The sequence below is a fragment of the Seriola aureovittata genome, chromosome 3, assembly GCF_021018895.1.
Source record: "Seriola aureovittata isolate HTS-2021-v1 ecotype China chromosome 3, ASM2101889v1, whole genome shotgun sequence".
Classification (NCBI taxonomy): domain Eukaryota; kingdom Metazoa; phylum Chordata; class Actinopteri; order Carangiformes; family Carangidae; genus Seriola; species Seriola aureovittata.
The window spans coordinates 689,989-712,452 of record NC_079366.1 but is presented as its reverse complement, the minus strand read 5'-3'; the positions used below and the strand labels follow the sequence as shown (position 1 = coordinate 712,452).

At 43.8% G+C, this 22,464-nt stretch overlaps 1 protein-coding gene and 3 long non-coding RNA genes across 4 annotated transcripts; 3 read left to right on the top strand and 1 right to left on the bottom strand.

Annotated features, from left to right (window-relative positions):
- Positions 1-2,034: 2,034 nt before the first annotated feature.
- spcs3 (signal peptidase complex subunit 3) lies at positions 2,035-6,828 on the top strand. The gene is made up of 5 exons (XM_056371478.1): positions 2,035-2,283; positions 3,708-3,783; positions 5,186-5,260; positions 5,516-5,631; positions 6,555-6,828. Exons 1-5 carry the CDS (start codon positions 2,141-2,143, stop codon positions 6,685-6,687), a joined length of 543 nt encoding a protein of 180 aa, XP_056227453.1. The 5' UTR covers positions 2,035-2,140; the 3' UTR covers positions 6,688-6,828.
- Positions 6,829-9,258: 2,430 nt separating this feature from the next.
- LOC130166134 (uncharacterized) lies at positions 9,259-10,303 on the top strand. The gene is made up of 3 exons (XR_008827112.1): positions 9,259-9,397; positions 9,469-9,538; positions 10,094-10,303. It is a non-coding gene; the product is annotated as an uncharacterized LOC130166134 (long non-coding RNA).
- A 5,888-nt stretch (positions 10,304-16,191) lies between these two features.
- Positions 16,192-17,258, top strand: LOC130166135 (uncharacterized). Its single transcript, XR_008827113.1, has 3 exons — positions 16,192-16,341; positions 16,413-16,482; positions 17,039-17,258. It is a non-coding gene; the product is annotated as an uncharacterized LOC130166135 (long non-coding RNA).
- Positions 17,259-17,497: 239 nt separating this feature from the next.
- Positions 17,498-22,258, bottom strand: LOC130166673 (uncharacterized). The gene is made up of 4 exons (XR_008827184.1): positions 22,014-22,258; positions 18,710-18,820; positions 17,694-17,764; positions 17,498-17,566 (listed from the first exon to the last, which is right to left on the bottom strand). It is a non-coding gene; the product is annotated as an uncharacterized LOC130166673 (long non-coding RNA).
- Between the last annotated feature and the right edge of the window lie 206 nt (positions 22,259-22,464).

Here is a 22,464-nt window from a genome sequence, read left to right as displayed (position 1 = left end):
GCAGAAACTTTGGTTAAAATTCACAGTTTAGGAAACTTGTCAGTAAAAGCTAGACAGTGTAAGGATAACACACTTTCTCTGAATCCAGGTGTTAATGTAAGGAAACCTACAACAAGAGAAAATTTAGATTTACCTTTCAGTTTGTTTGAGTTAAAGAGGGCTGTGTTAAATACAAGAATATCTTCTCCAGGGAAAGATGGAATCTGCTACAGTATGTTCATATGCTCATCTGGAAGATAGTGCACTGCTTGCTGTGTTAAAGCTATTTAATTTAGTTTGGGACACAGGGAAAAGTCCAATAGCATGGAAACGGTCAGTCATTGTGCTAATTTTGAAACCTGGTAAAAAACCCTCAGACCCCTCAAACTATAGACCAATAGCTCTCACATCGCAATTAGGGAAAACAATGGAAAGAATGATAACTGAGAGGTTAACCTATTTTCTGGAAAGCAGAGGCCGTCGTTCTTCTTTTCAAAGTGTTTTTCATAAAGGGAGAAATACAATGGACCCTATATTATGCTTAGAGTCAGAATTTAGGAAAGACCAAACAAATCAGGAAATGGTGGTAGCTGTCTTTTCCGATGTAGAAAAAGCATATGATATGTTGTGGAAAGAAGGACTGTTGATTGAATTAAGTAAGTTAGGTGTTGGAGGGAAGTCATATAACTGGGTGCTTGACTTCCTATTTAGTAGGACAATAGAGGTAAGAGTAGGTAAAGAATTCTGAAGTAGAGAATGGAATCCCACAGGGCAGTGTTTGCAGTCCAGTGCTGTTTAATATCATGATTAATGATGTTTTTGAGACAGTTGAGAAAGGGATAGGCAAATTGCTGTATGTGGATGACGGGGCATTATGGATAAAGGGGTGGAATTTAAGATTGATACAAAAGAAAATGCAGACTGCAATTGAGATGGTGGAACAATGGGCAAATAAGTGGGCTTTTAAACCATCTGTTGCAAAAACGCAAGTGATATATTTTTTAAACGTCATAAGACAATATCTTTGAAACTTGACAAACACTTGAGCAGAGTCAGTGTGATACGGTTTCTTGGAGTATTATTTGATGAAAAGTTGACCTGGAGGCAGCACATCGAAAAAGTAACGTCTCGTCTCAGGACGAGACTGGGGAGCAACCAGAGCATCATTGTTCAATATATACCAGGCCCTTATGAGAGTGACATTAGATTATGGGTGTGTAACTTATATGTCTGCAGCAGAGAGTCATCTTAATAAGCTGGATGTGGAACAAGTTCAAGGGCTAAGAATATGTAGTGGAGCATTTAAAACATTTCCAGTAGCTGCCATGCAAGTGGAAATGGGGGAACAACCTTTAATTTGAAGAGTGAAGCTAATGCTGGCATACTGGATGAGTTTAAAGGGGCATAGTAGCTCATACCGTACAAAGGCCATCGGGCATGACTGTTAGGAGCACAACGAAACTCATTTCAGAAGTTTTGGGTGGGCAGAAGGTAAAACAATCATAAAGAGTCAAATGCAAAAAATATAGCAAGAATATTAGGACATGAATGACAAAGGTAGACACTTTTATAGAATCCAGAATCATGTGCGTTTGGGAAGGAGGATGGGCAGGAACTGAAAGGAAGAGGAAGTCATTACTCATCCCCGGATAGGACATACCAGACTAAATCAGATAGATCAGGTAAACATCCTACAGGTAGATGTGCACATTGTGGACATTCAGAATCAGTTCAGCATGTGCTGTTACAATGTAGGGGATATGAGGAAGAAAGAAAGGCTATAAGAGCAGCATTAAAGAAGGATAAGCTAACATTCAATGATAGGAACCTACTGAGAGAAACATCAGGAAGAATGTTTATTCATCTAATCACGTAACTGAAAAACACAGGGTTGATAAACAGAATTTAGTCCCCTTTTACTCTTTAAATTAGTTTCCTGCCATTCTAATGCTCCACACTCCAGTCCGGTAGGTGGCAGTAATACACCTGAAAGCTGGTTGCCAACCGCCAATCAAATCAAAAGAAGAAGAAAAAGCAACTATGTGTTCGTTCTATGACGCTTGGTACTTCCGCTTTGTACACAGCAGTTAGCTAGCCGCGCACAGTGTGTGTGATACAGCGTTATTCTTCTCATTCCTGTGTCTGCAGGTGTCTTTTAAAGATGAACACGGTTCTGTCCAGAGCGAACTCTTTGTTCGCCTTCTCTCTGAGCGTCATGGCGGCGTTAACCTTCGGCTGTTTCATCACGACAGCTTTCAAAGACAGAAGAGTTCCTGTGGACATCCACGTCTCCAAAGTCATGCTGTAAGAATTATCTGTAGCAGCTGTTGCGCATGAAGCGTTAACACACTATGTATTACCGATGCTTTCCTATAATTCACACGGTCATTGAGCAGCTCAAGGCCGTTTACGAGACTTTGGGTATAAAGACACAACCTGCTGCTGGGTCTTTGATGTTCTGGGCTTGAACCTGTTTCCGACTGAGGTTTAGTAGGCATACTAGCTTGTGTAGTGATGGACGCTGTTGAGCACCTCAGTTTCACAGTGATGCTATTGAAATTCGTGGGCGCTCTGATGTAGATGAAACGGACAGCTAGCAGGTTTGCTCAGGATGCCCTTTTAGGCGCGATGGCGTTAGCTGGCATCCACCAACTCACCTGGCTGGAATGCCTACAGTGTCAGACGCCTTTGTACATGCATATTTTTTTATTCAAATACTGGGACACAACAGAAAACCGCCAAATAGAGTGCCTTAGGGCCAACCCGGATGTTAGCACCACCATAGTTCTCCCCACTAAAAGCAATTGAATTTTTACATTTTGCATTATTAGTGATCCTGACAGGTTTAGTTCAGCTGGATCTTCACTAATGAATTAAATGAATTTCCCTCGACAGCCCAAAGAAATCACGACAGGAGTATTTAGTGACGTATTGTCATAGAATTAAACATGAAAATGTCTTGAGCTTGTGTTAATCACAGACCTGACTTCTGGATTTCTAGACTTGGGGATGAGGGAACAGGAAGTGCAAAAATGCTATTTTATTTTCTAGTTTAAGGACTCATTCATGCGGCACTCTGTGTCTGATGAAGTACAGAGAGTTGGTTACTTCAGCATAGCTAATGACATATTTCCTGAATCCAATTCCTGTATTATTCATTTTATGCAAACTTGTTGTGTGGCAGTTTGTGTGAAGAGATTACAACTTGATTCATGCGGAAAAAAAAAAAAAAATCATCACTTTAACAAAAAACTTAATGGATTAAATAAATGAACTGATCTTAGTCGTAAAAGTCAGGTATCATGCACCCGTATCAAAAATGTTCCATCAACACTCATCTGTACTAACCTAGAAAACTACATGGACTGTTTCATGTGGTCAGAAAATCTTACAGGTGCAATTCTAAAATCAACAGGGAAAAGGGGTCCGGGAACAGACCAGGGAACAGTCTTAGAACAAGTTCATTCTTTTCAAGCATAACACATTTGAATCTTGTTTTTATCAATAAAATAATCTAAACCTTAAATAACTTGTATAATATATAATACATCTATACCCCTGTACCTTTTTAAAATACCAAAAATATAGTTCATGTTAAGAGATGTGTTTAAATAAGGGTGTGACTGCTGTGTTTTCACTTACACTTTTAGATTGATGTCACATCTTCAATCTCTCTGTCATCCTGTTTCCTCCGTCATCGATGTCCCTCTCTTCTCTCTGTTCAACAGGAAGAACGTTGATGACTTCACAGGGCCCAGAGAGCGCAGTGATCTGGGTTTCATCACTTTTGACCTCTCAGCCAATATCCTTTTCACCACATGTAGTGCAATGTAAGTGCACAGTACATGTCAGAAGAAGACAAGTCAGCCTGTATAAGTATTGGTAAATAAGTCATGTAAGTATTGGTGAGCAGATCTGAAGTGTCTGGAGGTAGAACAGGAGATTTCAGAGAGAATATCTGAAGTTATAGTCCAGGCAGGGCTTTAAAATCCAAATAAAAAAAATCTTAAAATCAATTCTGTGCCAGTACAGGGGAAATGTGGTCAACTGGTGACCAGTGAAGACAGGCCAGTACGGGGCAGATGTGCTTTCTCTTCTTGTTACCACTTAGGAGTCTCATTGCTGCATGTGAGATAAGGCTGACTGACTGATTCCTACACACAGAGAGAGAAGAACTGCTTCAGTCAAGGCAAGAGGAAAGAAAAGCTTAAGCTACAGTCTCCAGATCTTTGAAGGGATAGTTTGAGTTATTTGACATGGGTTTGTGGGAGGTAGTCAAGCAAAGTCAGTGTGTTACCTGCAGTAGATTCAGATTAGCGTGATGACAATTAAGAGAGGCTGCAGGGAACATACTGCTGTGGGCGGGGCCAACAGAAAAAACCTGTTTTAGGCCACAGAAACAATCCAATATCTGTTTAAATGCAGCTTCATGTAGAATATTTTCAGCTTTTTATCTTCCCGCCAAAACAAAGTGAAGTTCATCTCTTTCTAATTCACTCAGCTGACCTGTAGCTGTGGCATAATACAGTGCACTTTGTAAGTGCGTAGATTGAGAAAAATATAATGCCAAATGATAGTGCTGTTTTCAAGAGAAAGAGCTGAAAATATCCTACATGAAGCTACATTAAACGCACACTGCAGCCTGTTCCCTGCTGCCTCTCATAACTGGCAGTGCGCTGATCTGAATCTACTCCAAAAACTGGCTTGCCAGCAATAATATACGGCCTGCCAGATTATTTTCATATTTAGATTTTTTTTTTTTTAATTTGATGCTAAAATTGATCTGGATGGATTAGAGAAAATTGGACTGAGGCCAAACTGACTTGCTGACACCTGACCTCAAGCATTATGGAAACTCTAGTTTCAAAACTTAAAGCATCATTCTCCCCCCAGACACTTACAGTCAGTCAGTCAGAGGCCGTGTTTCGACCGCAGGAACTTTCCCCAGGAACCTTTTGAGAAACTATGCGTGTTTCGACCGCAGGAACCAGGGTCTAAATTTTGTTCAGGGATAATTGATCGACCCCCAAAGGAACCTTTTAGTTCTAAAAGTTCCAGGTACTTTTTGGTCGAAACGGGGCTATAGTACATCGTGTTGGTCTTCGTGTTGACGTGATCCCTGTGTGAGAACCACTTGACCTGGACCAGCTGTGGGTCCTGCAGGGAAAATTTCTGTGCTCCTGTTGTTCCTGAACTTTACCTACATTTGCAGCCAATTTTTGACTGGAACGTTAAACAGTTGTTTCTCTACCTGTCTGCTGAGTACGCCACAAAGAGCAATGTAAGACACACACACACACACACACACACACACACACACACACACAGCGAGGTCAGACTGACACTGTCATATTTCATCAAATGTTACTTTATTTATTTTAAATTACTAAATTTGACCAGATGACTCTGTCTCATTTACAGTTTTTCTGTTGACCAATGGCCTGACATATAAACTTGTGTGTGTGTGTGTGTGTGTGTGTGTGTGTGTGTGTGTGTGTGTGTGTGTTGTGTGTGTGTGTGTGTGTGTGTGTGTCAGTCTCTGAATCAGGTGGTGCTGTGGGATAAAATCGTCCTTCGAGGAGAAAATACCAAACTGAACCTCCGAGACATGAAGTCTAAATACTTCTTCTTTGATGACGGGAACGGGCTCAGGTTAGACACACACACACACACACACACACACACACACACCCTCCAGCAGAGTCTGGCTGCGAGTCTTCTGCTCAGCCCTTTCGGTCTCAGTCTAACTTATAGTCTAGGTGAGGTCAGGTCCATCATGTAGGTGGGTGTGGACTGAGGTGTTTCAGTGCTGCACGGGCGTGTGAGGTAGATGGCATCCGTGTTCAGGGACCAGTCCAGTTTACTGTCCAGGTGCACGCCTAGGTATTTATAAGTGTGCACCACCTCAATGTGATCCCTCGAATGTTGACTGGCTGAAAACATCAGATGAAACAGACTACAACTGGACAGACTGAGAATGAACTGTGGCCTGATGTGATTCTGTTCGATACGTATTCAGCTCCTTCAGGCTGACGAGATCTGGTCCTACAGTCTTTCGTTTCAGTAGTTTCATGAACCTACACTGTCAGACTTAAAGGACCAATCCAACAGTTTAGTAATTCCATTCCCTGAAGTTGGGGGACTGACAGCAGACAGATAAGAGAGAGGTCACAGTCAAAGCATCAGAAGCCAAAAGAACCTGATCTTTAGTCCCTAGTATGGGTCTACCTCCAAAAATCCTGGATCCTGGATTCCAATATGTTTTACTAGAGCCCACATCTTTTAAACTCTACACCTGTGACTGTCCCATGAGCAGCATTCTGTTTTTAATCTCCACAGGTTCAAACAAACTTGACATCTCCTCCTCTATTCTGTTTTTAGGTCATTTTATCTTTTGTTAATTTGACTCTTTTAAATCGTGTTTAAATGTGTTGTTTAACATCGTCCTGTCGTATTTGGCCTTTCTGTCTTGTGTAAAGAACTATCCGAGGTGCTCTTCTTTACGGGCTGCACGTTAACAGATGTGTGTTCTGTAGTGTGATTGGCTGACTAACCGTCATGTCTGTCGTCTCCAGAGCCAATAAGAACATCACTCTGATGCTGTCATGGAATGTCGTTCCCAATGCTGGAATCCTGCCTCTAGTGGCTGGAAGTGGACACGTCAGCCTCCCTTTCCCAGATGCATACGAGGCCACAAAGAGCTATTAGACTGACACAAAAACATATGCAGCCAGTTTAACATGCACCGCACATACACTGATGAAACTAATGATTCACACACACAATACACTGGTTTGTCTTCATACCTTTAAATGAATATTTGGTTTGTAATAAAAGTGGAGATTGGAACATCTGTGTCTGTGAGGTTTTTTAAAAGTAAGAATAGCAAGTAAACTGTTGATAAAGGGTCAGTTCATCCAAATAAAGAAGCACTTAAGGTTATTATGTGCCTGCAATGCAGTTGCATCGAAGGCATATATTATTATGCTATTGCATTGTAGGCATATATTATTATTATTATTATTATTATTATTATTATAAGATAGATGCTTTATTTATCCCCTAGGAGAAATCAATGTGTCCATTAGCTCATTTCTGGATGTGGTAGTGTATTTAAAGTCGGCCGTATACAGGGTGAACGGGAACGGAGCCAGAACAGTCCCCTGTGGAGCCCCAGTGCTGCTCATCACTGTCCCTGAGACACAGTTACCCAGCCTGACGTACTGTGGTCGTCTTGTCAGGTAATCCACAATCCAGGATGTGAAGCAGGGATCCATCCCCATTCCTTCCAGCTTGTCTTTAAGAATGGGTGGTTGGACGGTGTTAAATGCACTTGAGAAATCAAAGAACATAATCTGGTTCATCCAAGTAAAAATGGGCCCGGTGGTTACACAAAATCACAGTTAAAGTTTTGTGTCATTTTTAGACCGTTTATAATGGGTGTGTATTGCACGGAATGTAAAGAGCTAGAGTAGATGACATCATCACTAGAGTGGGAGAAGCTCTAGAACTCCTGAAAAAATTCAGTTTAACTCGTCCTCGTCACATATTTCAGTCTTCACACATTACAGCTCCCTCAATAGTAGACAAATTTGTCCTGTTTCATAGCATGTGTCTACCTGAGCCTCAGAGTGACGGGAGTAACCTCCACCTCTCCCACTGACTACAAATACACACAGTCAGAAAGCTGTTTAGAAATTAGTGTTCATAGAGAGAGATTACAGTTCAGACTGGACAGTATAACACTAAATACAGCAGAAGACATGTTGAATTTACTTTGAGCTTTGAGCTACAGGAAATGTTCAACCATCATAGTAGCTCTCTCATAGACTGCACTAAAAACACACACCACCATTACCACCCCCACCATCCCATTTTTTTTTTTATCGCTGAAGATAGACTAAATAACAGAAACACCTCTGTATAATGTAACATACACTACATCCTCCACATTGATCAATTGAATCAAAAACTGTCTAAAACTATTTTAATAATAAATTTCCAACTGAGTATATTAGTAATTATCAGGTGTATGCTCATGCTCCAAAGTGACTAACTGCAATTCATTCATTCATTTTGTTGCTGTTCTCACCAGGGAACTGATATCTCTGGTAACCTAAAGATGTTCCTTAATTTTTATAGTTTTATCATATATTATTATTACCACCCTGCAACATGTTTTACCCCTCCATCCCCATTTTCAAATGTAACGCATCAATACCTTTACTCAAACATTTTAACTGACTTACTTTGTTCTTTTATCTGAGAACATTTTTACACAGTGATTTATTTCTACTGATGTCTTTTCACTAATACTAGTGACGCGTTCATGTGTTGTCATACTGACGTCAGTGTGGTGTCCCTTCTCCTGTCAGTTTCTGTTACTGGTAGAGTTTATTGCTGCTCTGTCTGAACACAGTTAATGTTGCTCTTTTCTTCATCACAGCGTCTGACTACCTGCTGTACATTTAAACTTACACTAGTTCTGCTCCAGCACCCAGAGCTCTCTGCTCCTATTAGTGACTGTCACTAAGCCTGCAGTTGTTTACATGCTTTTCAGCTAGTTACTTTAGCTTAGCAGTTAACACTAGTTTCTCTTTCTCTCCCTCTCTCGCTCTCTCCCTCTCTCGCTCTCTCCGTGTGGTGTCAGTGTAGAGGATTGTGATGTTATGTTATGTCAGATGTAATCATACAAAAATGCTATATTATGTTAATAATTCTTTCCTGCTACCTCCATCAGATACAGCTAATGAAACTGATAATGGGGGTGTTAGATTTACAGTAGGTGAATGATCACGCACTGACATTAGTCAATAATATTGGCGGCGCTGCGAACATGGCCCCCCAAATCAAATTCTGCTTAGGGCCCCTAAGATCTTTTGAAGAGATGAGGCTAATAAATATTTTAACTATGAAGGCAATCGCAGCACAAGTGGAGGGCAGTAGTTAGTTAGAACCATATTAACATATGAATTAACAAAATTAGCCTCTGTTATGTCATAGCCTCAACATTTTATATACAATATTTATCATGTTAAATACATTATTTTATTGTTTGCCATTACTGTAGATGGTTCCACCCAACTCTTATATATAATATACTTTCCACCTGAAGGTCTGTAGAAGGCATATAGGCTTATTTACGAAACCACACAAAAAATGACAAAATTATCAAACATTCTGTTGCCCTTTATTAACAACAGCAACAAACAAACTGTAGCAGCATAGAGGGCGCTGCTCTTGATTGATGCCAGTTGGCAGCCGATAATTGGTCCAGCATCATATAAAAGCGGCAGCCTGTCACCTGCTCTGTCTTGCGCTCCCTCATTGCGTCATTTCCGGACCGGATAATTGTTTGCCCCTTCAGAGCGGCAACGGTGGGCTGTGTTTGCGGTTGCATTTAGCGTCTTCTGTATTGGTAGGTGTCCTTCTCTCTCTCTCTCTGCCATTGCTGCCATCTCTGCTGGCTAAATGCTGGTGTGGTTACAGGTGAATGCCGGTAGCCGTGCGGGTCTCGTCTCTCCCTCACTCTCCTTAAGCCTGTGTGAACTCTATAAAGGTAAGCGTTTGTTATTGCTGCTTCCCACAATTCTTCAGTTTTAGTGTAGCAATGCTAATTTAGTTTTTTTTAAATATTAGGAAGTCATCAGCTGACAGAATCCACCGGTGGTGTGACGTCACCACCAGCTGACTTGAGCCGCTGCTGTTTCGTCTCCTGTTTGCTTGCTTTGTGTCCTGTTCCGTGTTCGTAGCTGCTTGCTGGCTTGCTCCTTTGCTGTGTTTGCTGCTGTTGTCCGCGCTGCTGCGGGCCTCTCCATCCTCGCTCAGTTACCGGCTCGGCCTTGGTTGGTCGGCCGCTCCACGCTCCACGCTCTCCCTCCCGCTCTTACTGCTGTGCGGTGCTTGCTGCTGGGGCTGTGGGTGACTGACAGCTGCTTTACACAGCTATCGGATTGTGCATAGGACTGTGGCAATACGGTGTAGAGTGTTTTTTTTCAATATTGTTTATTTCATTTCAGGCAGTTTTAGTTTAGTTATCTGCCCATTTTGTTCTCATTCTGTATGTTTATTTTGTGATTATTTTTGGTATTAATTTGTTGTTCTTTTCTCTCAGTTGCTGCAGGCCGGTGGTGGTGCTGGTGACTCGGGTGGTGGTGTCCCTTCCTTCTGTGTGCCGTGTCCTGGGATTTTTGGGTGATTTCACATTGTGTGTGTGCTTGCCACGTGTGTTGAGTGTCTGATTATTTTCACCTCAATATTATTTTGTATTTGGTAGACTCCCCACTCCTCTCACTAGCTCCTGCCCACACCCATAGGCCTCAGCTCCTGTCTCATATTACTTTTTTTTCGTATGGTTGGATTTTATAGTCTTTTAGAGTATTTTTGAAATAAAGTGTATTTCTTGTTGTAAGTACTTGGACTCATGTCTCTTGCCTGGGGTATAACGAACCTGTGTCCTATTATTGTTAATGGTGAATAATTCCTTGGGTGAAATTCCCAAGGTGGCGTTGTCAGGCAATTAAAATAGAATTTGGATTGGTGTGACCCACTGCTCGACGCCGCGACACTTGGCGTTGTCGGCAGGATTTACTCTAACGGCAAAGACGTGTACTCCTTTTACTTACTGTGTTTTATTGCTTTTTATTTTTGTGGTTGTGCATTAAACGCTGTCTGTCTTGTAGGCACCTTGGGCAGCATAAGGAGACGAAGCAGCAGTGGTTCCCGGTGGATCTTCGTGTTAACTCAGGTGAAGGTTTGTGTAGCAGATTAGGCTTTTTGTAGTTTGGTGGCACACTTGTAAGTCACTACTTTAGTGTAGTGTGTTGTGTTGCAGCAATGGAGGAAGAATTACAGGGGCTTAGAGATTTGATTGCCCAGTTAAGAGCTGATAATGAGCGGTTGAGACAGGAACGGGCTGGCCCCAGTGCTTCACCGTCTGCCTCTTCTGTTCCACCCACTGCCCCTTCCACCTCTAATGTCTCTGTAGCAGAGAGATTAGTGTTTGTGCCCCGAGATAGGAAGTGTCCTATCTTCAGAGGTAGAACAGGTATGAAGTTGAGTGAGTGGGAAGAGGAAGTACAGGCTTGTATGAGGGCCCGGCATTTATCTCGGATTGACCAGGCGTTTTTTCTGTTTGACCACCTGGAGGGTGAAGCTAGAGAGGAGATCAAGTATCGCTCTGGCGCAGAGAGAGAGGACCCTGACCGAATACTTGCCATCTTACGGGAGCTTTACGGGTGCTCAGAATCCTATGTCGCTCTGCAGGAGGCTTTCTTCTCCAGGAGGCAGCAGGAGGGAGAGACTCTTCAGGAGTTCTCCCTCGCTTTGATGGGCCTCATGGAGAAGGTGAAGCAGTGTGCGCCCACTTGCATGCCAAATGCCGAAGCGCTACTGAGAGATCAATTTGTTGAGTATGTGTTGGATGGTTCCCTGCGGCGTGAGTTGAAGCAGTTAGTGCGTAGGCAACCTGATAGCACCTTGCTTGATGTCAGGGCAGAGGCAATCCGGTGGGAGCGTGAGGGTTTACCTGGTGGTGCGAGGGGCCGCAGTAATTCAGTCCCCTCAGTGTTTGGTGTCCAGTATGGCGTTAAAGGTGGCCCCCAGTGTGCTGTCTCTTCAATCCCAGTGTCTGAGATGAATGACATGAGAGAGATGCTAAAGCGTCAGCAAGAGCAGCTCAGTCAGCTAACTGAAAGCATTGCTCAGTTGCAGAATTTCCAGCAGCGCAGTCGTCCACCTCGTACTGGCCCCATAATATGCCGGCGCTGCAATCAGCCTGGTCACATTGCAAGGGATTGTGAGGGAGTGCGTGCCCCTCCCCGCTTGCAAATCCCTTTACAGCCCCCATCCAATGCTGGTAGGCGACCTCGTGCTGCTTCGGTGTCGGAAATCTAGTGCCCACCGAATTGCAGAGCCACAGTTTGGGTGGGGCCGCTACTGGCTCACAAGATGTCTCGAGCAGCTTAGATGTTGCTGAGCTGATTTCTTCTTGTCCTCATTTAGATGTGGACATGGGTGGAGTGAAGGTCCCTAGCTTAGTGGATACTGGTTCCATGGTGTCCACTGTCTCTGAGAGCTTTTTCCGCCAACATTTTGAGCCTTGGGGTCAGGAGCGCCTTCGATCATGTCACTGGCTGCAGCTTAGAGCTGCTAATGGCTTGGATATCCCCTATGTTGGCTACTTGGAGCTCGAGGTGCAACTTTGTGGTAAAGTGATGCCCCGGTGTGGAGTGTTGGTTGTAAGGGACCCCCCTGGTGGTGTGCCTGCTCAAGTGCCTGGTGTGTTGGGGATGAATGTGATCCGCAAATGCTACCATGAGCTTTTTGGGCAGCATGGTGTGGCCCTGTTCTCCCAGCCCTGTGTCTCTGAGGCTCCAGGGCCTGTTGTGCAGGCACTGCAGCGGTGCCATCGTGCTACTATTGCAGCCCCAGAGGACAGTTCAGGGAAGGTGAAGGTCAGGGGTAAGAAGGCTTGGCGTATCCCTGGTGGTGTCCTGAAGATTGTGGCCGCCACATGTTCTGCACAGTTTTCAGGTTCCACAGTGTTGTTTGAGCCCCTGGACTCTGGTTTGCCTGCAGGGTTGCTTGCTTCTCCTGCCCTGGTTCGGGTTATCAGGGGCACAGCCTACATACCAGTGGTTAATGTAGGGTCTGTGGATGTGGTGTTGTATCCCCGCACTGTGGTCGGCACGTTGGACACTGTTAACGTGGTCAGCCTCCCATCTGGGGTCATCGAGGTGCCAACAAGGGTAGCTACTGTGTCGTCCCAGACAGCCTCAGCCACAGTATCACAGCAGATGGAGGACATGGACCTGTCAGCTCTTTCTGTTGAGCAACAGGGTCAGGTGAGGTCTCTGTTAAGGCAGTACTCCAATGTTTTTGCAGCTCATGATGGAGATCTGGGTTGTACCAACCTGATCTCTCACGATATCCCACTGGTTGATGATGTTCCTGTCAGACAACGCTATAGGCGTGTTCCACCCTCAGATTATGAGGCTGTTAAGGAGCACATCAACCAGTTGTTGTCATCACAGGTCATTCGAGAGAGCAGCAGTCCCTATGCATCCCCCATCGTGCTGGTGAGGAAAAAGGATGGTAGTCTGCGCATGTGCGTTGACTACAGGCAACTTAACAGTAAGACCAGGAAGGATGCCTTTCCTCTACCACGCATTGATGAGTCCCTTGATGCCTTGTCTGGTGCCTGCTGGTTCTCTACACTGGATCTGGCCAGTGGTTATAATCAGGTGCCAGTTACAGAGGCAGACCGCTCAAAGACGGCCTTCTGTACACCATTTGGTCTGTTTGAGTGGAACAGAATGCCATTTGGACTTTGCAATGCCCCCAGTACCTTTCAGAGGTTAATGCAGCGCATTTTTGGTGATCAGCAGTGTCAGTCACTGCTGCTTTATCTTGATGACATTGTGGTTTTCTCATCATCAGTGGAGCAGCATCTGGACAGGCTGAAGGTGGTGCTTGGCCGACTTCAGGCTGAGGGCCTTAAGGCCAAGCTCAGCAAGTGCTCCTTCTTTCAGCAGGAAGTACATTACTTGGGGCATGTGATTTCTGGTCAGGGTGTCTCCACTGACCCAAGTAAGATTGAAGTTGTAGCCAATTGGCCAGTTCCCACCACAGTTTCTGAGTTGCGGTCATTCCTGGGATTCGCCAGTTACTACCGGCGTTTTGTGGAGGGTTTCGCAAAGTTGGCGGCCCCTCTGCACAAAGCAGTGGCTGAGTTTGGTCGCACTCAGACTGGTAGGAAGTCTGAGCGTGGGGTTATTAGGTGCTGGACAGACGAGTGCCAACAGAGTTTCCAAGCACTGAAAACTAAGCTCACCACTGCCCCTGTGCTGGCCTATGCCGACTTCTCCCTCCCTTTCAATTTGGAGGTCGACGCAAGCCATGGTGGTCTGGGTGCTGTGCTCTCCCAAGAGCAAGCTGGTAAAGTAAGACCAATCGCTTACGCCAGTCGAGGTTTGAGGCCCACTGAGAGGAACATGCAGAACTATAGTTCCATGAAACTCGAGTTCCTGGCCCTTAAGTGGGCCATGACTGAGAAATTCAGGGAGTACTTGCTGGGTCACAAATGTGTTGTCTATACAGACAACAACCCTCTGAGCCATTTGTCATCAGCCAAACTGGGTGCCACTGAGCAGCGATGGGCTGCCCAGCTTGCATCATTTGACTTTGAAATCAAGTACCGGTCAGGGAAAAGTAACCAAAATGCTGATGCCCTCTCTCGTCAGCACCCCCCTGGTCCTCAGATTGTGGAGGCAATGCTTCCAGGCACTGCTATGCCTCAGCCCTTGCAGCAAGCTTTAGGGTTGAAGGTTGATGTAAGTACAGCTGCTATTGTCGCCTTACCACAGCACACCTCCTCTGAGATTGGTACCCTTCAACAGGCTGACCCTGTCATCCAAACCGTGCTGACATTTTGGAGGCAGAAACAGCGCCCCAGCCAGGATGAGCGGGCCCAGTTGTCCCAGCCTGCATTGGCTCTGTTGCGGCAGTGGGAACGGCTGGTTGAGAAGGATGGAATCCTTTACCGCCAGGTGTTTCGGTCAGACGGTGCTGAAGCTGTGCTCCAGCTGTTGTTGCCAGATGCAATGGTAAGTGAGGTGTTGACCAAGGTCCACCAGGAGCATGGGCATCAGGGAGTAGAGCGGACCCTGGCGCTCCTCCGGTCTCGGTGTTACTGGCCCGGCATGTCCTCTGACGTGGCCAAATGGTGCCAACAGTGCGAGAGATGCCAAGTTGCTAAGGATGTTCACCCAACAGCTCACAGCTACATGGGCCATCTTTTAGCATCACGCCCTAATGAAATCCTGGCCATTGACTACACCACTCTAGAGCCTGCTCAAAACGGTGTGGAGAGCATCTTGGTGATGACGGATGTCTTTAGTAAGTACACCATAGCTGTCCCTACCAGAGATCAGCGTGCCCCCACAGTGGCTAAGGTCCTTGTGTCAGAGTGGTTTTATAAGTTTGGAGTCCCTGCTCGCTTACATTCTGACCAAGGCCGTAACTTTGAAAGCTCGCTTATTCAGCAACTTTGCAGTTTGTACGGTGTTGTGAAAACGCGTACCACCCCTTACCATCCAGCTGGGAATGGACAGTGTGAGCGGTTCAACCGCACCCTCCATAACTTGCTGCGCACACTGCCAGTGTCTCGGAAGAGAGACTGGAACTCGTGCCTGCCTCAGGTATTGTATTGTTATAACACAACTCCCCATCAGGCTACTGGAGAGTCTCCCTTTTTCCTGATGTTTGGCCAGGAACCCAGGTTGCCTGTAGACTTCCTGTTGGGTAGAGTTGAGAGCCCTGTTGGCGGCACAGTTCACGAGTGGGTTCAGGAGCACAAGGCTCGGCTGCAGATGGCATTTGAAGGTGCAAGGGAGCGCTTGCAGCATGCAGCAGACCGAAGGAAGCGCCATCATGACCAACATGTCAAGGACCTACCACTGAGGGAGGGTCAAGTGGTGTTCCTGCGTGACTTCACCGCTAGGGGGCCCCACAAGACCCGGGACCGGTGGAGTTCCGTGAGGTACGAGGTGTTGAGGGCACCCGAGAAAGGTGGCTCTGTGTACACCATTGCACCAGTGGATGACCTAACTAAGGTCAAACGGGTTCACTGCACCATGCTGAAGGCCGTGGTTGGCTTGGACTCGCTTGGTTATGCTTCTTCTGCTCCTTCGTCCTCAGAAGGGCAACTTTTGGAGGATAGCTGCTCCTTTGAGTATGATCTGGTAGTTCAACAGCCTTCTGTGGGTTCTTCTGCCCCACCCCCTACCAGACCAAATGTTCTGATCCAGTCTCTGCCTGAAGTGCCTGCTCCACCTGGCCCAGTTTCCCTTGAGGGTGGCGTGATAGTGACCTCCTCTGCAGGAGAATCCTCATCTCTGGCTCCACCTAGTGGAGCATCCACCTCTGGGGTTGTTTCCCCAGCTAGTCGGTCCGGCCATGAGTTGCCACGCCGGACGGCACGGTCAACTGCTGGGCGTCACCCTAATGTCCACCATCTCCCACGTTCAGTCGGAGAAGTGGGATCTGCTGCTTCTCCTGCTTTGGTGTCTAACTCAGTTCAGGCTATCTTTAGACCTTGGAGCTAGCTTGTTTCAGTCTGTTCATCGTCGGGACGGCGATGCAGAAAGGGGGGATAGGATGTAGCAGCATAGAGGGCGCTGCTCTTGATTGATGCCAGTTGGCAGCCGATAATTGGTCCAGCATCATATAAAAGCGGCAGCCTGTCACCTGCTCTGTCTTGCGCTCCCTCATTGCGTCATTTCCGGACCGGATAATTGTTTGCCCCTTCAGAGCGGCAACGGTGGGCTGTGTTTGCGGTTGCATTTAGCGTCTTCTGTATTGGTAGGTGTCCTTCTCTCTCTCTCTCTGCCATTGCTGCCATCTCTGCTGGCTAAATGCTGGTGTGGTTACAGGTGAATGCCGGTAGCCGTGCGGGTCTCGTCTCTCCCTCACTCTCCTTAAGCCTGTGTGAACTCTATAAAGGTAAGCGTTTGTTATTGCTGCTTCCCACAATTCTTCAGTTTTAGTGTAGCAATGCTAATTTAGTTTTTTTTTAAATATTAGGAAGTCATCAGCTGACAGAATCCACCGGTGGTGTGACGTCACCACCAGCTGACTTGAGCCGCTGCTGTTTCGTCTCCTGTTTGCTTGCTTTGTGTCCTGTTCCGTGTTCGTAGCTGCTTGCTGGCTTGCTCCTTTGCTGTGTTTGCTGCTGTTGTCCGCGCTGCTGCGGGCCTCTCCATCCTCGCTCAGTTACCGGCTCGGCCTTGGTTGGTCGGCCGCTCCACGCTCCACGCTCTCCCTCCCGCTCTTACTGCTGTGCGGTGCTTGCTGCTGGGGCTGTGGGTGACTGACAGCTGCTTTACACAGCTATCGGATTGTGCATAGGACTGTGGCAATACGGTGTAGAGTGTTTTTTTTCAATATTGTTTATTTCATTTCAGGCAGTTTTAGTTTAGTTATCTGCCCATTTTGTTCTCATTCTGTATGTTTATTTTGTGATTATTTTTGGTATTAATTTGTTGTTCTTTTCTCTCAGTTGCTGCAGGCCGGTGGTGGTGCTGGTGACTCGGGTGGTGGTGTCCCTTCCTTCTGTGTGCCGTGTCCTGGGATTTTTGGGTGATTTCACATTGTGTGTGTGCTTGCCACGTGTGTTGAGTGTCTGATTATTTTCACCTCAATATTATTTTGTATTTGGTAGACTCCCCACTCCTCTCACTAGCTCCTGCCCACACCCATAGGCCTCAGCTCCTGTCTCATATTACTTTTTTTTCGTATGGTTGGATTTTATAGTCTTTTAGAGTATTTTTGAAATAAAGTGTATTTCTTGTTGTAAGTACTTGGACTCATGTCTCTTGCCTGGGGTATAACGAACCTGTGTCCTATTATTGTTAATGGTGAATAATTCCTTGGGTGAAATTCCCAAGGTGGCGTTGTCAGGCAATTAAAATAGAATTTGGATTGGTGTGACCCACTGCTCGACGCCGCGACAAAACAATTGCCGGTTCATTTCCACCCATTCTGCTGCATGTTTGCAGTCATGCACAATCCTGGACTCAATTTTGCCCTATGGAAAAGAGAGAGAAAAAAGGTTGTCTTCCTATAGCACAACTGCTACACAAATAGTATCATGACCTCTATTATTCACATAAAAATAACATATTGCATTCCTTGTTTTCATAGTATACACCTACTGTTATTGTACCATCGTTGTCTCAACATCTTTTGTAACAGACGTCGGCTTGCTGAGGCTGTAGTTGCATCTCTTTCCCCAAAAAAAAAGAAAAAGAAAAAATTCAAATCCAGTTTATCCAATAATAATCCAATTTAATATTCGAATGATCCCATCAGGGACTAATCCTTGAACTAATCCACCCTGATAGATCTAAAAACTGATAATAGTGATGAAGAATATGTTCAGTAAACATTGCCATGGTAAACCTAATTTTAAAGACGGAGTGGTTCAATTTAAATAAGATGAATTCATTCGCCCTTTACACGCTGTTCAACTGTGAAAGCAACTTATTTCAGTATAAACTTTGGTCTACACCGAACGGCTTGAACGATAGCAAAACTTTAAATCCTAATTTTATTTTCATTTGGACGACAAATAACCTGAGCGTCAGTCAACATCTTAAGACCTATGCAGGTGCGAAACTCTTTACTTTTTTGGAAAGAGTTGAACCAAGCTGAACACACAGTTATATATAAACACTTATATATATAACACGTTATCTTCAGAACCCTCTCAAAGGCTTGGGCCGTTCCAGGTGGCATGGTTAACATCACTAGTTACCCACCCATCTGACAGTAATGAAAACGTAAACGGCACAACTCGTGATAAACACCTCTGTCATGGTACACAAGAGAAGGAGGAGGAGGAAGGAAGATGAGGCAGAGAGAAAACTAAATCTGTTTAACATGGGAGATTTAAGAAAGACACAGCTAAGACTGGAAAGACGGCATTAGGGACAAATATATAAATATGTTAAACCATGTTGAAACGTTTAAGTGAAAAAGAACTGAGGACAGAGCACAGAGGAAGAGAGAGAGAATACAGAGGGAAGAGAGACCTGATGCTGGTAAAACTACAGACCAACTGCTATGAGGTCACATGTCTGTAAATTACTGTAAAGGATGGTATTATTAATTTAAAGTGAGAAGATATTTAAGTTCATACAAGAAATGCTTATATCCCTTCTACATTAACCTTCTGCATCTGTTAGGTAGTCTCTCCAGAAAGGAACAACTTCTTCAGCACGTCTTCTGTTGCTGCCAACTGGTTATAGGTGGATGGTGAAGAGGCTGTCAACCAGGGCAGCTGTGAGGGTTGTAGGAGACCAGCACAGAAGGGGGCAAAAACTGTGTTCTCAGTCCATATCTGAGTTAAAAATCACTGTTACTTTTTAAAGTGTTTTGATTGGTGAGTTCAGTTTTAACAAAATAAAGTTTGTTTTTACATCTTCACATGTAGCAGATGAAAAGAAGAAAAATGTACCAATTATAAATTGAATTTAAACCCTATTAAATATGCAAATATATTATACTTCACGTTAGTTACAACAGTAAAATATGTAAAATTCATATTTTTCAGGGTACCTGGTAAACAACTGGAAGGAGTATTCAGATCCTTTACTTAAGTAAAAGTACCAATACAGCTATATAAAAATACTCCATTGCAAGTAAAAGTCCTGCATGGAAAATCCTACTTAAGTAAAAGTACATAAGTATTATGAGCTTGATGTAGTTAAAGTATTGCAGTAAAAGTACATGAGTATTATGAGCTTACCAGCTTTCCACCACTGCTGGTGCCAAGACTAACACTCAAGCACAATTTGCCAATTCATGTGGAGGGTAGGCATGGTCTAGCACACTATACATTTCAACAGAAATGGCCACAGAAAACCCTGAACACAAGGCAGTCTTCATGGGTTTCAGTTCTTTATTGGAGGGGCAAAAAACTGAATAAAAATGTCTCAAAAGGACCACGCAACGCACTCTGTGTATCACTTGGAACAACTTGGTGTTGATACAGATGCACATACACCACAACATATTATAAAGCGGAGAAAAAAAAATTACCCTTGTAATTTTTTCACGCAGGTCACTATCCCCAACTTCTTCCAGAATTGGCTTAGTCAATTCTGGGCCATCAACAAGGCAAGAGAATAGAGTTGGGGAGAGAAAGCCTGCAGGAGGACCGCCATGTAACAACGCTTACTGCAATGGCCCTGCTTGCAATGAAGCACCTGTCCTCTCATAGCTGGTGAAAATAAAATTATTTATTTGACAGTGTTGGAGCCAATGTGGCAAATTAATGTTATATTTTGCAATTTGATTTATTTTTTGTTACTATTTCTTTATTGTGTAAAAATAATATTGTTGAACTAGAAAATTCCAGGGAAATTTTGAGTGCCACGGGGGCTACTGCCGGGATGAGTACATGATTTATTTCAAAAGTCACCCTGATCATATTCTGGTTTTGAGAAATGTCTTGATATAAAAGACTCTGATATAAAACAATGTCACATCCCTCCACCATGTATTATGTGGGAAATATCTCATATTCTGTGTTGTTCTTTTTAATAAAACAAGAGGCAACATGTCTTCAAACTGGCATTTAAAGGGTTAAAATCCTGAAAACTAATAAACATTTGGTAGGTTTGAGCAGAACTGAAGTGGTTTAAGAGATTTATGCAAAAAAAAGCAGAAAAAAATATTGATATATGATGATTTTATAGCATTTTCTTTGTGTGTCCTTTTTTGGACGCGAGGAACCCCAGAGGGTACAAAATGTGTTACCAGTGTATAATAGACCTGTAACAGTAACTGACATTAGATTTTAAAAAATATGTCAAAAAAGACACTTTCTTGCAGAAATCCATACCTTCAGCTGTAACACAGCCAAAATGATCAGCAAATCAAAAAGGAAAAGTAAAGAAAATGTCCAAAAAAGGACAGAGGGACCCCTGAGGGTTAATAAATCCCATGAACCGCTATTTAAATTACCACTATTATGTTTTTTTCTGTGCTAAATTTAACATTACTGGGGAGGAGAGCAACGCGACTAGAAGTGACAGCGAGAGAGGGCTAGTAGCTTCTCCTCTCCTCTGTCTCAGCGGAGACCGTCACAACTTCATTCACTCTTTTAACAAAACAAAAAAAAAGCAACGAAGGAAGCAGTAAATGGACTTACATATTTAAGACCTAACTAAATGTAATTTAAGACCTAACATGCGGCTAATGTAAAGCTAGCAGAGCTTGGAGAGTTGGTTATCTGGTTGCTAGGCGCACGCACGCACGCACACACACAGGTCAGGAGCTGCCGTTGCCATGGCAATGTGAAAATCTGCCCAGAATTTGGCTTCTACATGGCTTCAAACAACTGCAAATTATGAGAAAACCGTTATTTCTTTTCATAAACCGAAAAGACCGTGCCAGACACTGAAGCCAGAAGTTTCTACAGTCTCTATTTTATTCAGATATTCCTTAAAATGAGTGAGTAAGCTCAGTGCGAAGACAGAGAGAGATTCTTTTGAAAAAAAAAGACGATTACATTAGGTGTCAATGAGAGTGAGACAGGTATTGCTGCCGGACTCGGCACCCCCGTTTAAATTTTGTGCAGACCCTGCCTGTCAAAGTTACATTTTATGAATCCCAACAACTATGTCTACATTTTCAGAAAGAATTATTTGTCTCCTTTTTACGGTTTGGCCGCGAGCTCGAGTTAAAAATAAAAATAAAGGTTATTTTTTACTGCTTCACGCACTCTAGCCAACTGACGCTTTCACTCTAACTTTGAAGAAAAAGTGATTTGCACTCCTCCTTTGAGTGCTCACAGTTTGAAAAGTTTACATGTTGTGTAAAAACAGTTGTTGTGTTTTGGAGAGAGCAGAAGTTTTCCTCCGTTTTATAGTTTGAATCACATTTCTACGTGCAGGTATGAGAGAGCTGGGTGACTCAGAAAAAAGGTGAAATTTTGTAGAAAAAAGGTGAAATTTTGTGGGTTTTTAAAAAAAAATTCCAATGCATTCCTAATGCATTATTTATTCCCAGTATTTTGGGAATAACTTTGGGAAAAATTGGAATTTTAACACCAAAAGTCATAGCACCTCTTTCGGGATCAAGAAGCAGGTTTTGATGTATATATTACCGGGGTTTTCTCAAAGCTGCGGGACGAGTTACGTGCCAAAATTTGGCGGAAGAATAATAATAAACCCGAAGGAATATTAATAGATGCCTCGGGGCTCTGCACTCGTGGAATAATAAATGCACGTTTTGTAAGTACAACGAACTTGTGGGATCTTTTATTGGTGTGGAGTACGACGCGTCCACTTGGTGTAAAGCTGGTTGCACCCACCTCAATGGCTTGTAGACACTTTTTTTGGATCCTGGAATCAAGCCATACAGACACTGCGTGCATACAAAGACTTGACAAATACCTGTACCATCATATAAAATATAGTGATATAAATGTAATAAATCATTATATAAGATTACAAGCAATGCCATACCAGTAATGTTGAAGGCCAGGTTCATTTTTCCTTCTTCTCCCTCAAACATTGGAGATAGGGGCAAAGCTTCCATTAGCAGTCTTAGAAATTCTCTTCTTGGTCCACCTAAATCCACAGCCTCTTCAGGTACTCCCTCATATGTCCCTCATTTAAAATCTCTGATAGCTCCATCCAGGACTGTGGATCGGTTAATGTTAAACTTCTGATGGTTTATTTTTGCAAAATATCTCTTGCTGGCATCGAACATCCTGTGGTCCTTTTGAAATAAACAAAATAAATACAAGTAATAGTATAGGTATAATACACACACAATTTTTAAGAGTGTGGCATTATGTGTGTGTTGTTCATGATCATTAACAATTTTGAACAGTACATAACTGTCATATACAGTATACAGTATATTAGTGAGTATTTAGTATAGTACAAAGGCAAGAGGTTGTGATATGTAGTA